The 19,155-nt window shown below is 41.0% G+C and overlaps 1 protein-coding gene across 2 annotated transcripts in view; it reads left to right on the top strand.

Moving 5' to 3' along the window:
• Positions 1-19,155, top strand: part of ankfn1b (ankyrin repeat and fibronectin type III domain containing 1b) — a 163,840-nt gene that overhangs the window by 54,930 nt on the left and 89,755 nt on the right. For both annotated transcript variants that reach the window (XM_029277984.2, XM_065949791.1), the window contains one exon: positions 1,389-1,627. In XM_029277984.2, coding sequence (XP_029133817.1) covers positions 1,389-1,627 — 239 coding nt within the window. The remainder of the gene's footprint in view (positions 1-1,388; positions 1,628-19,155) is intronic.

The following is a 19,155-nucleotide window of genomic DNA, read 5'->3' as shown; positions in this document are numbered from 1 at the left end:
AAGCCCACATCAAACATCTGTGCAAAAACTCATTCTACCACCTCAGAAACATTGCCAAACTCCATCCTACACTCTCCCTCTCAGATGCAGAGAAACTCGTCCACACCTTTGTCTCCTCCAGGCTGGACTACTGCAACGCACTCCTCATCGGGATCCCTAGCAAGAGCCTCCAGAAGCTCCAACATGTCCAAAACAGCGCTGCTAGGGTCCTGATGAGGGTGCATAAATATGAACACATCACACCCATCCTTCAGACACTACACTGGCTCCCTATTTCATTCAGGATTCAACACAAAGTCACCCTTCTCACCTACCAGTGCACCAATGGAAATGGCCCCCTCTATCTCAAAGAACTCCTCACCCCACAATCCTCCACACAAAGCCTCCGCTCTGGAAACACCAACCTCCTCCACTCCCCCAGGACTAAACTCCACACCATGGGTGACCGGGCCTACCGCTCCTCTGCTCCCACTATGTGGAACGCTCTCCCAGAGCAGCTGAGGGCTCCACAGTCTGCTGACGCTTTTAAAAGGGCCCTAAAAACCCACCTTTTTAACAAAGTCTTCTGCTTGTGCTTTTAGTTTCGTTAGTTGCTTAGTTGATTCAATTTTGTTTTTATTTCTATTTTTTCTTCCTGTAGCACTTTTTAGATTTTTTTGGAAAAATGTAAAGTGCGTTACAAATTAAATGTATTATTATTATTATTAATATGTCACACACACACAAAACGAAACCTCAAAATATTTTCCACAAAATCAGGCAGTTTAGGTTGCAACAATCACAGATAAAGTTTGTGAAATCCTGGAGGGACTAATCAATTATAAATAATTAAAAATTCTTCATTTATACTACAAAAAGTACTTATACCGCTGGAAATAACTTGTCCTTACTTTTTCCTCCGCCTTAAAGAGGCCTTAAAGACCGGAGTTTCTGTAACGTACTCGGTTGCTGCAGATGATTGACAGACCATTAAGTGTTACCAGTTTGGCTTCAGATGCTGACAGGAAGTCTGTTGACTGACAAACACCAAATGCAGAGCGACGGAAGTCTGCTGTGATTAGTGCAGCTGAACTACATCTGATGGAGGACATTCATCTCTGCTGTACAGCTGTAAGAGCTCAGCCGTCATGTTAGAGCTCCAGAAAAAAACACAAATGTGTCCCTTCCTCAGCATTATATATGGTTTTCATCAAGTGCACAGAGACATAATCAAGTTATTAAGGAGTCAGACTGAGAATAATGGTTTGGAGTGAAAGATGGGCTTAATTTCATTCAGGAAATATTTATTGAAGCAATCAGTGGAGGCCAGTTCAGTTTGCATAGGGAGTGTGTCAGAGAAATAAATATTTATCATCCATCTGATCCGTCTTGTTTTTTCTTTTGTCCAGGTGAGCTGTGGCGTCTGGAGGATGACATGGAGGGGGAAGACGAGCCCCAGCATGGAGGCTGCAGCGAGGCCCGCCCCCGCTCCCAGTCGCCCTTTTCCCATTTCCGAGCACGTGCCGCCTACCTGCGCAAGAGCATCTCAGCGGATGATCACCTGGACCTGGGCTCGGAAAACAGCTCGGGGACTGCAGCTGAAGGCAAAGTGAGCCGAGGCAACAAGGGGAAGTTGAAGAGAAAGTTTGTAAGTACGACTTTGGATCAAAACTGTGGCCTTTCAGTAAAACATGACTTTAGTCAAACAGACACTCACAGCATGAGACAGCTCGTCTCTCTGTATGTATTTCTCTTTTTTACTCTTTTTCTTACCTCCCTTTCTTTTGAAGTAATTCATAAATGAAAAATGTTGAACAAAAATAAGCAGAGGAAAACAAAGCATGGTTAATAAGAGAGCTAAAAGTCTGTGCCTCAAATTAGTATGCAAATAATCGTCCACCTACAGTTTAAATCACCCTTTTCCCCCTTTTTAATCTATTTTCCTTCATTTGTAGAGTCCCTTGTAAAGCTGCTTTTGCGCACGTGTGTGTGTGTGCGTGCATGCATGTGTGTGTTTATAGTGTGCGGGTGAGAGAGAATAGAACAAAGTAAAGGGAAAGAATTGAGCGTTGCATCAAAGTGGTTCCATTAATATCCCTGAAACAAAGGGTGTAATTACACAGGATTATCATCTTCTCAATTATTAAGTTTCAGCAATTAAAATCACGTCACTCCATCTAGTGGCTTTTTTCTATTGAGTAAAACAGTCAGGCCCTAACCCACTGTACACTGTGTAACAAGCACAGAATCCTAAGTTTACATTTCTGTATGTGTAGTTTTATTTGTTGTAGTGAGTGTGCAGTAGTATTCTCTAGACGTCATGGGACAGCAGGCTTGGTGAGCGCCCATTAAAGATTGAAGACCTGTATATTGTCCCCTGGTCAGGTAACCGGAGAGCACATTACCAGACTGAACTTTGTAATTGATTCTCCGGTGTCTCAGGTGCAACAGGACACCAACAGATGTAAGGGGGCAATTACATGGGAATTTATTTTCCCTAGTATAGCTGTGGATTTGTATCGTACCCCTGAGGAGTTGTTTGAATTGTCTGAATTTCATATATATGCACGTCAGAGCTACAAAGGACTTTTGTGTAGACCAAAGCAAAGACAACCCATGAGATCCATCTCTGAACTGAAAAGAAAGGAAAGAAGAAAACTTCAAACATTTGTATCTCTCAGTTCTTGACTCAGGTGTATCACTTGGTGAGATGGGGACAGCGTTTGATCTGATGACCTGCCGGGGCTGCTTTGGGGTGAGGTGTCACACTACTTTGTCTTCTAATGACTCAAAACAGCGTTAAACGCAATTTAAGAAATGCCTCATTGCAGAGATATTCTCATACCTTTATTTCTTTCTGATATGGATGCTGATGCCTTGTCTGATACATGGACTTAAAGACTGCTTAGAGAAATTGACCTTATAATATGAGAGTTTGTGCTATGTGTATTGGCCTATGTGCTTAAAATTGAAGTCGCTGTTTTAATGTTTTTTTTTTTAAGCCTAGCATATTGCCTAATCGCTGACATTATCAACGCTGCACTCTACACTAGTGTCGCACTGTTACGTTTGTTTTCATCATTTAACAAAATACCTCAATAGTTATTCTTTTACTGCTTTTTTCAGGCCTGTCAGTAATGTAAAGGGATTAGATCAGCGTATGCTTAATATATACACAAACATTTAAGCTGTATCAGGAACAACTCTACTGTGAATGCATTAGTTCTAGGGTCGGATATTAGAATTTAGCACCATATCCAACATAGTCTAACACATTTGGATGAGTACTTTTATTCAGTATCACTCTTTTTACACAGCTCCATGGGGACTGTCTTTTGGACAGCCACATTGAAACAGACATGCATAAAAACGTATTAACAGATCATCAGGGGTCAGGTTATATACTGCAGCAGTGTTCCACTATTACCCTTAAACAAGTTTTTTCTAAATATATGTTTCAGTATAAGGGACTACAGAATGTGTTTCTACACATTAGAATTAAGGCAGGAATGCTTTCCCCTCTGGAGGGATGGATTTAGATACAGATAATGAATCTATGCTGCCTGTCTCTTCTATGTTTTTTATCTGTCACACTCAGACGCTCTCTTTTCTTGCTCTCTGTACAAAAGCAGCAGTGTCGGCATGTTGGTTACGGATGCGAGGAGAATACATTTAGAGTGGCTCATTGTTGCTTGTCACTTATACGCTCTTCGGGAGCACCGCTGGCTTCAATTACAGTGACAGCAACAACTGCAGCTTAAGCTGCTGGCGCACATAAAGAGCAGTTGTGCTGCTGTGTTAAGGAAAGCGGAAGTTTTACTCTGAGAGCTTACAGTGACTCAGCACAGTTACAATGCCTTAATATGAGACTAATGACACAGCAGCACATACTGCACTTACTTCTTATTACAGAGAAGAATAGTGTGTTTAATACCCAATGAGCAGGTGATATGTGTGGGGTGTATGAGTGTGTTCTAGTTTGATTATTATATATAGATACACATAATGAGTGAGAGACTTTTTTCTTGGTAAACAAAAGGATTATGTGTGTGTTTGTGAAGTTCAAGGAAACAGGAAGGTTACTGGTGCTGAATGTACCTCCATGTTTGTAAGGCTGCCAAAACGTACATTGAAGTGAAAGTAAATGATTTGCCATATAACCTCATGTCCCACATACCCACCACTCTCGTCTTCTGTTCTTCAAGGTGACATCTTTTTAATTCTGTCTCATGTAGCACAGTTCATTTGTTTGCCTTATTTCCTAAGTTTTAAATGCAATCATATTTGGTATACTTTGACACAAAAGTCTGCTTTTGACTTTTGAGGAGCTCATTTAAGCTCCACCACGCAGACAGAGAGCGTGTACTTGAACTTCAGTGCTTGTCTCAACACTGTCGGCTTAAGTGTTCCACTAAGTGGAGCATTCATAGCACTTCAGTACAGCTTAAACCACCAGATACTTATTCTAACGCCTGCATAGCATTTTTAAGATGTGCAACTTCATCTGACTGGAAAAAGTTACATTAAGAAACATTATCATGAACCCAGATGAATATAATATTCCACATTCTCATACCCTCTTCAGCATGGACACACATCTCTGTAGCATTGGATCGTGTGCGTTTTATTTGTGTTTATATAAAATTTGAATAAATGCAGTAAGGGTTTGGATGTATTGCCAAAATCATAACAAAATGTTATCTAAAGTCACTTAACAAAAAGAGCCGTTCTGGACTGTACAGAGACACAACATTAATCCACCATGAACAACAGTGGCATCAAAAACAGTCCCTTTAACAGGTAGAAACCTTAGGCAGAACCAGGTTCATTGGTGAAAATCTGCCCTGAATGTTGGGCTTAGAAAGTGGGATACAAGGATAGAGATATATAAACAGAGCAACAATAACATAGACTTGTGGCTACACTTCTTAAATAAATGGTGAATGGGCTTGAGCTTGTAAAGTGCTTTTCTATAGTCTCCTGACTACTCAAAGCACTTTTACATCGCAAGTCACACCTACACATTCACATCCATTCACACACTGATGACAGAGGCTGCTCTGTAAAGTGACCATCAGAAGTAACTTATCCCATTCATACACATACGTACTCCGCTGATGAAGCACCGGGAGTAATTCAGGGTTAAGTGTCTAATCCAAGACACATCAGACATGTTGCTGCAGGAGCTGGGGATCAACACCTGACTCTACCAACTGAGCCACAGCTGCCTATTGAAAGTTATGATAATCAACACCAGCAAAGTAATGATAATCTACTGATAATAAACATCAGAAACAGAATCAGAATTATTTTTTAGTTTATTAGTTTATTTGACTCAGGGACAGTGTACAAAAAACACAAGAAAAAAGATACTTTCTACCACATTTAGCTTACTAGCTTATTTCCTTCTGTTGTCCCTGGGCAGATGATGGTGACAGTAAAATACAGATCAACCAGACATGCACGCAGACATATGCACACACACATTTCATAAGGTACATTTACACATTTTTAACTTGGTGTTTTGGTGCAAAACAAATAGCAAGTACTGTAGTCACTTATTGAGTGTAGTCTTTTCTGATATTGTGACATATGTGTCTTGTATGAAACACTAAATTAAATTAAACTGTTGATTGTTTCCATCCCTCATAATTTAATCTTTTGACATGGTGCAGTTTATTGGATGTTGTTGTTTTTCATTTTCGGGGGTGAGAAGCTACTTGAAAATCTCTTAGTTTCTTACAGTGTGTGCGTGTAGTTGTCTTCACTTTAAACATGTCAGAGTGTACAAATGCACTCAAAGCGTAACAGCAGCAGCTGAGGCGCTGATTAACCGCTTAATCAAAGTACACGCCGTATAATTTCTGATGATGGAATTCCTGCAGCGACATAATGCGTTATCCGTGCTTATTTGCGACCCTGCACACTTACACTCTCTGTTTGCAAGATGACAAGAGTAGCACATTTTTCACCAATTTATCTAAAAAGCAGGGATACTGAAAGTTGTTTGTCATGATTTCCTACTTCCCTGGAAACCAACAGGAAACACCACATGAGGGATCTCAAAGTGATCATGTACTTAGATAAATACTCACAGACATGCAGATACACAGCACAGGCAGGGATCTCAGTGGTACCCAGTTAGTCCAATGAGATGGATGATATTCAACACATGGCTCTGATAAGAAGGCTCTGGGTTGGTTTCAGAGATAAGTCACTGTTCCCTGTGGCACAGAGTGTGCTCATACATGATCATTCACAAAAACACACACGATCATCTAGAGTACATACACATACTGAAAAGGTGTTAATGGAGAGCTTGAATGAGATACAGTTCTGTCAGTTCTGATCTTGCTACATAATCTGTTTGGAAATGAGCACATTTGCCTTGCCAACAGGAAGCGTTCACTTGAGGTATCGACTGTAGGGACCTGTTAAAAAAAAATTCCATCAAGAGCTCCAAGGCTTCTTCAGGGCAATAATGAGTTTATAAAGATATATCTGCCTAGCCGGACCATCTGCTTACAAAACATCTTCAAAGACTCTGAAATCCTTGAATACAGAATCAATCGTGTAAGTAAGAAAGTAAAGCTTTATGTATATCGAACTTTTAAAACACTCGTCTACAGAACACTTCACAATTACAGGATTAAAACAAAAACAGGAAATCAAAAGGAAAAGAAAGAAATCTAAGGAACTATTGATAGTACAGAGCTGTTTATAAATGCATGAACAGAGTTTGCATATGTGGATCTATTACTTTGTGGATCTGTGTATGAATCTTTGTCAGCATTGTCAAACAGTTTTGCATAAAATCTCCATAAAAATCACGACCTTAGACAAAGTAAAATACAAGACAATGATGGAGAGAAGGCTCCTCTTTACAGATGAGCAGATCTGATCCATTATGGAAGGTGTTTCCAGAGAGTGGAGAGCTTAAAGAGCCAAGTCTTCTACAACACTGTTTTGCTTTGCTGTTTTAGGCGAGGGCTGGATTGAAGGATGGGATTTGATGAGCTGAGCAGGCGAGAAGTCATGGCAGCATCTTGTAGTTTATTGAGGAAACCAATGAAGAGGTGCACGAACAAGGGAGCTATGGGACCGATGGTTGGTTCTGGCGAAAACCCTGACTTGCTTTTGCATTTTGAGGTAACTGTAAACAACTTAGGAATGTTAGACTGAGGCACATGAAGAGGATATTACAGTTATCTAAATGAGAGAAAATAAAAGTGTGAATTGGACAAGCTTTGTGGCACAATGGTCTTTGTATACTGGTCTGATATTTTTTTCTCCAAGATTAGTAGCATTGGACCAATGGACCAGTGGACTGATCAGCTGCAGTGTTGAAGTGAACTGCACTAATAAAGTGCAACAGTTTCAGAAACAACTTTTTTCAGGGTTCAGATGGAGGAAATTGGGAGACATCCACTCTTGGATTGCGGCAAAACAATCATGAAGGGAGGACAGTTCATTGTAACTCATTGTTCTTTGGTTTTCTTTTGAGGGTGAAAGAGAAACATCTTCACAGTTTGAAATCTGCTTTGAGCTTCAAAGCAGCTTAGTTGTGTTTTTACCATCTGATTCAAACAGTGTTGTGCTACAGGCTAAACCTGTTTTGGATGCAAATTGTTTTTTTTGTAATAAATCATAGGGCTTTCTGTTTGTAAGATGCCGTCTGATACATCTTCAGATAGCCTGTAAACCTCACGGCTGTGAACGGCGAGTGCTGATTTCCTTGTGTGTTTAAATGGAGATGAAATGAAAAACTTTAAAAGATGATAAAGGACATCAATAAGTACACATTCATTCATTATTGCCATTATTCATAAACACTTGTTGTTTTAGTGCCAAGAAGAATTTTGATATCAATCCCTAGTGAATGAAGGTCATAGTGACCCCCAAAAAAAAGAAAAGAAAAAGAACTTGGACTTCCTAATTCCATCCATTTTCTTGGTGTCAAGGGAGTAATAGTCCCGTGTTTACTTTCTTTTGCACTGGGTTTGGTCTATCAACCATCTAAAAAATTGGTTCTCTGTAGTTCAACAGCAACCAACTCCACCAATTTATCAGTTCCCTGTGGGCACATAGCTTCAGCAGAAGTGAGTTGTCAGAGAGGAGCTGATGTGTACAGTTTGAAATGGAATGGCCAGTGAGAGCAGGACCATATTACCAGTATATACCAGTTGAGGGCTCGATAAACTCTTAGGTGTTTACTCTCTGCAGGATTGACTGTGTTAGCAAACATCTCAGATAACTGATTTTTTTTTATCTAATAGTGAAATAATAACAGCTGCATGATGGAGAGTTTACAGAAGCTGTCTGTGTGATTTAAAAAATATAATTCTCTTAACTCAATAATACATTACAGTATTCTAGAAACAGTCAGTACAACAGAAACAGGATAATTAATGATCCACAATAATATCTTACTTGTATGCATGAGTGGCAGATGTTTTTAATTTTAACAACATCATCAAATGTTTACATGAATACTTAACTATGGTATCTTGGGCCTGTTTACACCTGGCCTTATTATGGATCGTAAAGACTCAGATCACAAGTGGACAGTTCACACCTGATATGATTAGAATGTGTCTTCATATTTGTCTCGAGTGACCACTTGTGATTGGATCACACTTCCCTTCTCTTTATATACATAAACACATATGTAATCTGCATATTTAAACCATCAATTGATCAGAAAGTGTCACTGACATTGTTGTGTCACAGCAGAGAGATCTTTATGTAATGAAATGCTGATTTTCTACAGTGGTTTATCAGTGAAGTGTGAGAAACAAACTGTTGACTGCGCAGGTGTTTATACCAACAAACACACAACAATGTCAGTTCTTCTCTTCTCTATGAATCATCGTTGTGATATAAATGTCTCTTTTCTCTTTCTTTTGTATACAAAGGCAGAACCAGTCAGTGCATGATCAGACTGTGGTATCAGTTTCTAGGCCATATGGTATGGTCCACCGGCATAGGCTAGATTCAACAAAAAAATAAATAATAATAAAATAAAAATAAAGCTGTCCATGTGTAAAATGGAAAATGGGTGGAAAACACACACAACATATATGCAATCCTAGAACTAAACAACCATCATCTAACAACAAATACGCTTTTAGATAAATGGATTTGAACACTTATCTGAGTTGATCTTCCTGTAATAACAAATATAAAGGATTTATGTTTTATTTTGTGAACATAACTCCTTAATGAACAGTATAAACCTTGTTTTTATGTTAAGAAAAAAACATGAGGAAAAGTCGAGAGCAAAAGATTTTCACAAAACATAATAAATATTGAATGAGGCAAGAATCACAGACAAGTTATCTGCCACTCAACACAGCAATTGCTCTTGTCAGAGAGAGTTTGAGGTCCTTCAATGTGGCCGAGGACATGCAGTATTTGCTTACGCACTTAAGAAAATAGGTTATCTCTGAATGGTGTCTCAGCTTTCAGATCTCAATGAGTCCTCAAAGCATCTTAGGTGCAGATACATGTGTTTAGATCTGTTCATTGATTGGATCACCACAAACCTCTGCCTGATGTAAACAGTGTTGGTGACATCATGAGATGACATGAGAGATGTTGCATCACAATACCACAGGACACACCCACTGTGACACCAGGATGACAAGTGAGTGATGCTCCGGCTGCAGAGTGAGAGCTCCACTTCTCGCCTGAGCCGGTTTACTTCCAGAGGCCTCAATCAAAGCAGGATGCCTCGGGGCCTTTGCTGTATTAGCATAGTAAACACTGAGGTAATTAGCCTGATGATTTGGCCATACAGGAGTCAGGGGAAGAAATGATGATGAGCACTGCTTCTCTTCCTGTGATATCACTCTCAATGTCTTTGTTTAGATCTTCCCCCCTTTTTCACTCTCATGTTACCTGCCCCATTCAACAAGAAGTAGACTGGTTTTTGCATTAGAGACAGTCCTCTGGATACTTTGTTAATCACTCCTAATTATTGATTAACTATGCAGAGGCACTTTAGCATGAATATCTTCTTGCTGACTCGCCCTGGTGCTAATTTGATCACTAATTCGGTAATTTAAAAAAATATATGTTTTTATATTTTCTCACTCTGCTTAGGTAAAAATTAAGGGTCACCCCCAAAATGCCTTCATTGTTCAAATAAGCAAGAGCCCTGCATGGAAGACACAGGAATCTAGAGTGTTCACACCTCCACACCTCCAGAAAAGGTGTAATTTTCCGAAATAATTATGGGTACCTGTGGCAGTCAAAAAGAGCCTGTAGGTGCTTTAATAATTACATGCACATTTATATCTGTACAGCCCACAACCTTTCCCCTCGGTCCTGATTGTATGCTCTCCACACAGATCTATCCTCCATACAGTTTGCTTTATCTTTTGCCTTTACAACCGCTGTACATTCTAATGTTGTCCACTTGGTGGCAGCATAACGCCACACAATACAAGTCCAGCTTCCCAATCCCTCACCATCATCTTAGTGATCTGTGTGTTTGAATGTGTGTGAGTGAACAGTTACCTGGGTGGTGCTTGAGGTTTCTCTCTGGTGACTCATTCATCCTGCGATGACTAACGCACAGACACCACAGCGGACAGTCATAACTGCCATCGGAGCCGAGCGGCGCTCATTATTGAGGAGACTTTTATTGGAAGCAATGGGCACCAAAACAAAAAAAAGAGAGCGAGAGAGTGTGTTGGCGACTTTCTGAAAATGCAACAGTGGCATTTTTGTTTGCTCAGCATTTCTAAACTAAATTCCTACACTTTGAATCTGGTTCATTAGCTTGTGTTTGCTCCTCACCTCTGTTTTTTTCTACTCTGGGATACAGATGTATGATGGATGAATAACGTGGATGCTGTAAAAATGATTTATGTGGATAAACAAACAAAGACAACCGCCCTCAAATGGTTGTTTTTGTGGAGTATCCCTTAATGTAAACTGATTTCAGCACATCATTTTTCGTTAGCAGCATCGGTGGCTAACGCTAATTAAGGACACAAGGGCCAGTGATGAAAGTTAGCTGCAGTTCAGATTTGAAGTTTGGTCCAGAAACATGCCCAGCTCTAATGGTTCAGGCTTGGAAAGACACATTTCTGGTTACGGTTGGCTCTTTTGTCAACACTTGAATGACCATACACACAACTCACATCATCACACATAATTCATCACAGTTCCAGCCATCTCGCCCTCTCTGTTTTTAATATACTTTTTCCATCTTCCCTGTTAGTTACGACTGTGTTTCTAAATCACTGTTGCTCTGATTTAATGGATTTCAATAATTGTGTTATTTGACCTAAGACACAAGGGAAAATACCTTTTACTCCAATGTGCTTCTCAGTTAGAACTATTTTTTGAGACACATGCACACACACACACACACTCAAAAAACAGACAGAGAATGGCATGAGAATGTTTCCTGCGGCTCTGTAGATTCAGAATTTCTGCTTCTAGCTCTCCATCACTCTCTCTTCTCCTTTTTTTCTCCGCCCTTTGCACTTTTTTTTCCTGCAGTTGAGGCCGGTTTTATTGACATGGGAGCTCTTGCAGAGGATTACTTTGGAGTCACTAATGATGATGTATAAGAAACTCTCCCTTCTCCTACTTCTGCTCTCCACATTGACTGTCTTAACTAAGAAATCAGACTTCTTAACCACATCAGGACATATTTGGCACAGTGGAGTTATTCGCTGTAATCACTTCATTTAAATCCTCTTCTCTTTACCCCGGCTTTGTTTGCTTTCAGGCTGAACAGTCTTGACCTTTTCTGCCCTGCAGAGAAGTGCACTGAAATCTACATAAACTAACTTGGCGAATCAGGTTGGGCAAACCTTTTCTGTGATCTTTATCTCAGCACAGTGATTACACTGTGACAATGTTCTTATGTATTGGAAGTTGTATAGCAGCCCCTTACTGTCTACTCCGTGTAGTGGGGCTGTAACGTTGATAACAAACTTGATGATACATCCACTTACTCTCCAATTTTTATCAAATAATTAAGACATCAATGCAGGGCATAAGGTGCATCTGTTGAGACACAGATTATTTTAAAAGATGGTTAAACCCCCAATTATGGAGTCAGCCGGCACTAAACAAACAAAACTCTTCTCTTCTTTTCTCACACCTCTACATCCTCCATTTCTCCTTTGCATATTCCTTCCCACTAGTCTCTCTTTCCCTCTTCCATCTTCTTCCCTCCCACCTCTAACTAAGTGTCCCCCCTTTATCTCTATCTCTCCTCCCTCCCCTCCGCTGACCTGCCCTTTAATTGGTCCGCTGCACTCACACCTACAGGATCCAACCAGCTGTCAAACAGATCCTGCCTGTTGAGGTTGACCTTAAGTGGGCCTGAGTCGAGGCCAGAGTGCCGGGTTTGGAGTGGTTCTCAGGAGTTCTAGGGGGCCTGGGGCATAAAAGAAGGGGGCACAAAGCATTTTCTTTCAGCGCACCAAAAACTCCTGTATCCTCTTTTCTCCCTTTCCCCGGGCCTCCCTCCATCCCTCCATCACTGCTCTGCCCCCTCCAGACTCTGTGTCTGCGCTGACACCGCCTTTAATAAGGGGGGAGCGGGGTGCACTGTTTATTTGTGTGGTGCGAGGTTAAAAACTTCCCCCTTAATTGACATTCCGGTAACACTTTCCAATAATGGGGCGAGCAATTTCCTTGAAATTGATGTGTGTCCACCACAAGGAAAAACACAGCTTCTTACTTCCACTGACCTATGGATGATCCACACTTGCACTGCGGCTTTGTTGTGTGTATGTGTGTGTGTCACTATGAGAAATTGTATGAATGGTCTTTCGTATGCACGTTTGTGTGTGTCTAAAATGAAAAGCAGGCATTTTACCCATGTGTGCTTTGATATCAATTAGTGCATATTTTGTCTATGCATTAGTTAACACTGAATGTGTGCAATTAAGTACGTGCGTGTGTATAATTTTCTTGTTTCCAGAGCTTTTGTTAGTCTATTTATCGCTTGGGTGCAATTTATTTCCATGCCCGGTGAGATGAACGTCAATAAATATTTCAAATATTTTCATTTTCATTCACCCCAAACGGCAATGAGTGACAGCTGCACCACGTCAAAATGCTAAAAAAAAATCCACAGTCCAAAAGCCTGTTTTGCCCTACGCTCCGTCAATGTGTTTCTCTGAGAAAATATTCAAACACAAACATCTCCTTCTGCTGCGACGGCATCCTTGGCCTCAATGGTGACCGCTGGATGGGACTTGTGGTGTGAAGACGGTTTGTGTTAAACGTGTGTGTGTGTGTGTGTGTGTGTGTGTGTGTGTGTGTGTGTGTGTGTGTGTGTGTGTGTGTGTGTGTGTGTGTGTGTGTGTGTGTGTGTGTGTGTGGGAAAGAGAGAGAGGGACAGCGTGTGTCAATAAGTCGATGGGTAAGTGTGATGAATGTGTGCGAGCGTGCGTCTGTGTCTGTGTGTGGCTGCAGGCTGCAGACGTTGGCTGGTTCCTGGCCTTGTCATTCTGTCTCCCACACACTCTCTGATGTGGTTTGAGGCTGCGGCTTTCACTATGAAGAGGGGGGTGGGTGCACCACCGCACACACTCACACTGTTCTCACATGTCTGTGGAAACACACATTGCACACTGGTATGCAGTCACATTCTCAGAAATGCAGACACGCATACTCAAACACACATACACAAACCCTGAAGGATGTAACAACACAACAGCGGCTTGCTAGAGTGTCTGAATGAACGCCGGACTAACACACACACATACAGTGTAGACGCCATCCGTGGTGCTGGTGGACTCCCACAATAAGCAGTTAGTTAAATAATATCAAACACATATGTTGGCGCCGGTCCCATCATACTTTGTGCGTGTGTCTGTGTGTTTATGGTGAGTGTTTGGAGTACTGATATGCAGATCCTTGGGAACACGTTTTCTTGGAAATTATTTAATGCATGTAGATAATTTTGACTCATTTGTTGCATTAAAAATGTACACAAATTACAAAATACTCAAATGATTACTGTTTTGTTTGAATTGTCATTTTGTGAAAACTTTGACAATATCTTTTTTTCCAAAGCACTCGTGACAATGCATGAATTGTAAGCAATAATTAAATAATAATGGGGTATTAAACAAGAAATCAAACTAAACCATGCAGAACAGATAAGTGTACAATTTGTGCAAAAATCATCATCACTATATGAACAGAAAGCTTTTGATCAGTCCATTATATAAACTGTAAACATGGACGATGCGTCTCTCTCCACACTTTCTTGTTGTACAAAAGTGAAGCCAAAATATGACCCCTGCTGTGGGCACTTGCTCTAAATTGTGCATTTGCAGCCGGAGTCAGATAAGATCAGATATGGAAAGTTAAATTACTGAGTTTGCCTGCTCAGCTATAGCTATATTTAACTTTTTCTGTGTTTGTTTAGTGGTTTGTTTGTTTTAAGAGATACACACTGCAGATAAAAAAGACATTGTTTCTAATATTTTCGGTCGTGTTTATCAGTGCTGTGTAACCCTGTACAACTCAGCTGTCAATGTGACAAAACAAAAAAAATCTCTCTTTCTCTCCCTCCCTCTCTCTCTCTATCCTTTACTGTCACACACACACACACACACACACACACACACAGAGCCACACAGTATAATGTACACTGGTCTCTCATGCTGTTGAATACACAAACCAGAGAGGGTCAATTTCTGCTTTAAACACACACTCTCCCTTTCTCTCTCTCACAAGCACACACACGTTTATTACAGAGCGCCAGGAAATGCTCAGTATTACTGCCCTCTACTGGTTTCTCTAGGGAATTGCATGGTGGGCCCAACATGTAAATTAACACCGTTTTATGAATTAAAAGAAAAAAACTCAAATTGATCATAATCAAACAAAAAGTAAATGTAGTATTTTAATTAAAAGGACCAGGAGCGGAAATGTGGAAGAACAAATTAAACCCTTTAAGTGTGTCCTGCTTTCAATTTCTTTACTATAAAGACTTTTTTTTAATAAACTGAGATTCTGTGAGGTGTTATGTAAATAATTGTAACACTTTCTAACTTTGACCTACTAAAGGTTGACTTTGATTATCTTCAATGATGCATCATCCTGTCTTTGGCATCTACCATTTTGCAGATGGTCTATAATTTCTTTAACAAAGTCAGTTTTTGAAGGGGGACTACCCTGTTTATCATCGCAGACATTACCACCTTACTTCTGTCAGGTGATTCTTGCTCATCAGCAACACACACTACCAGTCCCAGAGCAGTTTGTGTCCAGTCTTGAGGGGCCCTGCCGTCTCTCATTTTCTTCCCGTCTGTCTCTTTAAGGTGCTGTTTGTTTATGCCGAGGCTCGGCTCAGTAAGACCTGTGCAGGCTCAGTGCTGGGCTCCTTTCATAGGGGCTCCATTTTGTTCTTAATAAAATGGCACTCAGTGGCCGGGGGACTGGCAGGCACCCAGCTCCCTGGGAAACCAAAGAATGCTGGCCTTCATTTAGCGACAAACAGCTACTGCCTGGGGAAGCTAGCTCTCCACTCTGCTACTCAATGCTACTGCTGCTCAGGCCTCTGTGTGCGTGTGTGTGAATGTGTGTGTGTCACTGTGGAATGGGGCCACGGTTGAAGGAGTCAGGTATGGCGGTGGCTCCTTACATAGCTTTTCTGTTGTTGACGTTTGCTTGCACCATTCGTTCTTTTCAGCCTTGGCCGTCTCTCCACCCGCATCCCCGTCTTGAAAACATGCAGCACCACTTCTCCTTGTCCCTAACCTCGCCTGCCTCTCTTTCGCTCCATCACTCAATGTGAATGGTGGGAACAGAGCGACCATTAAGATGCATATTTAGAAGGAGTAGCCCCCTCCTTGTCCTCCCATCTCCAGTACACTCTCGTAACACACACATTAAACACGTTAGTCACTAAGAGTGCCTGTCACCTGGGACACACACATCAATTCACACACACATGCAAACACACACACACACACACACACACACACACACACACACACACACACACACACACACACACACACACACACACACTTAGGCAGACTTGTTGGAAAGCTATTTGTTATTGGCTGTCCAATCTCTGGCAGGACTTCCCCCATCCCACCATCCTCTTCAGCTCTTCATTGTTGTTGTTGTTGTTGTTGTTCTCCTGGTTGAACATTTTGCTGCGAGTTGCTTTCAGTTTCTCAGTAGCATATATAATCTTTAGTGTTTAAGCTGCGTATTTGTACACAATAGCTACTAGGCTACACATTTTGTATGGCCCAGAATTATGCCCAGAGTTTTTATTTTTTTGATATTGAGGAAAATAACCTTCCTTGCTTCCTTACTGAGAGTAAAATGAAAGCTTTGACACTAAGAGCTTTGTCCATAAGCTTGATATGAAAAAGCTAGTTATCTTAGCTTATTAAGACAGATGACAGAAATAAACAGCTAGCCCAGTAGCACCACACAATGCAGCCAAACCTACCTACCCCTATAGAGTTTGCTAAACTTACCCAAAAGGTAGCTAGCTATGACATGATACAGCTAGCAACCGGTTAGCTTTAAACCACTTAAACAGTGGATAACATAGTTTCACTTAAAAAACACTGTTTTCTAAAGTCTTCTTCAGAAGACACAGGCTGTCAGAAGTGTCTTTAAGCTTCACTGCAGTTAGCTTAGTAAACAGAAGTTAGCATGCTTTGGTGGTGGATTCCTTCATGTTTTTATGTTCACAGGGTTTTTTAACCAATAACAGCTTTTAGTAGACGTCTGATGCTCTGCCAAACAAACGGGCCACCAATTTTTGTATTTGTGGGGGGCTTTTTATGTAATAAAACCAGTAATAACCCTGAATAAAGCATTTTTTAATAAATAGTCACTGTCCCTCAAATGTTCTTTCAAGGGGTTAGCTCTGCTGCTAGCTTAAGTCTAACTCTAACTTACTGCCTGAATAAACTCCCTTTGGTCAAACAATGGAAACGTGTCTTGAATCTTTAGAAAGCAGTGAACATTAAATGTTTTGATGTAAAGTCTCTTACAAATGTCTCATAAACATTAGTCTAACGTATAAAACATGACACCCATGTAAGCTGAGCGTATGATGGCACCGCCAAGGTGTCACATCAACATCTCATTGGTCTGAGAAATTCAGGTAAAACCTTGAACTGAAGATGTGACATCAAAATGTGTGTCCTGCACGCTCGGGACCTTTTGGTGGTCTTATAGGAGGGCTTACAGTGCACTACTATTTACCAAACCTGGGTAAGCAGATACCGGGGAAAAATCAGTTTGCTGCCAAATGAGAAACTAAACACTGAAGTAGATGATTCAGAGAAGGTATTTGGCAAAGAAGATGGGAAAAAAAGACTAGAGAAAGGGGGGGAAAAAAGGAAAACAGGCATACAGTTTGATGCATTTAAGGGAAGTGGGTGAGATGAAATACGTTGAATTTCTTACCACATTCATTTCCTGTGTAGACAGTCAGGATAGATGGGGATAGGGAAACAAAGTGGGAAACATGAATGACAGTGAGGTGAGGTAGGAGTGATGAAAGAGGAGATAATAGACACATGTGAACCTGAAGAGTAAAAGCAAATAGACAGCAGAAGAAATGAGGGAGGAGATGAGGATACAGGGGGGGGTATGTTTTGTCTTTCGTCTCCTCCTAATGCGACACATGTGAGAGGCCTCGGAAACAATGAGTCACCCTCGAACGGGACTGTCGCCACTATCGGGCTCAGGCAGGCTCACTCTGTGCTAGAAGATTATACCGGCGCTTGTCATTTAGCCGCTGACTTTTTTCCCCGTGTGAGTTTTCACTTTTTTCCCTCCGTCACCGCTTTTTGGACAGTGTTGATCTGGCGTGGTGAACATAACTGATGGATTTTTGGCAGAATGAGGCGATGCAGTAGAATGTATGCATGCAGAAAACATCCATGTCCACATATCAACCTTTAAAAGGCTCATATTCATACTTTAAACACACTGATCTCATCAGAATCAATAAAACCCCCCTGATTAAAAACAATACTCTGACTTCTTAACCTAAAGAAAAGAGAAAAGTTCAGACTCTGAAAGTTATGAAATATATTCCAATGTAGGACACTTGCACACGTTGCCTCGTACAAAGCTAACTGAACATATGTTGTGTTTTTTAAGATGAAAAGTTCAACCATACATGCAAGGTGGATTTGGAAAACTGCTGAGGTAACTAGTTGTGTTTTCAATGGTATACTATTATTAATATTTACTATCTGTTGTTTGTTGTCGTTTTAGCATCATCCTGCCTTGTCAGTCTTTTTGTCTGTTTTTGTCTTTCCATTCCTCTCTCTCTCTCTCTCTCTCTCTCTCCCTCTCTCTCTCTCCCCTCTCTCTCTCCCTCTCTCTCTCCCTCTCTCTCTCTGTCTCTCTCTCTCTCTCTCTCTCCCTCCTCTCTCTCTGTCTGTCTCACAGTCTCTGCCTGTCTAAATGAAGTCATGGTGCTTTGATATTGAGCCCCTAATACAATATATAGAATAGTACGGTGTAGACCTGCTCTTTACATAAAGTGAGATAATTGTGTAATTATTTGGCACTTTATGAATTAAGACTGATTGACTAAGTCAAGTACAGATATACCTTAAAGCTCCCCTTAAGTACACTTGTGAAGTATTTGCACTTTGCTTCTTTCCACCTGTTATCGCTTTAATCGTTGTTTAAGCTGCATTGTTCTTTGGTGTCACCATCGGAGAGAAACTCTAGTGATGACCTCATCACATCAGCAGTGCGTGTGGGTCTATGCATGGGGTGGGGTGGGGTGGTGACTGAAGGTGAGGAGAGGTGGATTGGGACAAAGGGGAAGGATGCTTGTAAACACATTGTATGGAGTTATCTGTCAATCCTCTTTTCAGCTGCTGCACTTTTTCATTGTAAAGCATTTGGATGTTTGGCACTCTCACACACACACACACACACACACACACACACACACACACACACGTGCACACAGCCAACCCTTGCCATTCCTTTTCCCCATGTTGGACATGACATGATTGACAGCACATGACCTGATTATGCATTTGTTGTTCCAGAACAACTAAATAGTTAATTGTGGTTAACCTGAGTTAGCCGTAGCAAGAACTTAAGTGATTGATTGTCGAGCCTACTTGTTGTACAGATGTGAAGGTAAAGCAATCAAAAGGCGAGTTCCAGTGCGCTGGTGGTGGT

This window comes from Labrus bergylta, chromosome 21 (genome assembly GCF_963930695.1).
Source record: "Labrus bergylta chromosome 21, fLabBer1.1, whole genome shotgun sequence".
Taxonomy (NCBI): domain Eukaryota; kingdom Metazoa; phylum Chordata; class Actinopteri; order Labriformes; family Labridae; genus Labrus; species Labrus bergylta.
Note: the sequence above shows the minus strand (reverse complement) of the source record. Positions and strands in the feature narration are given on the sequence as shown.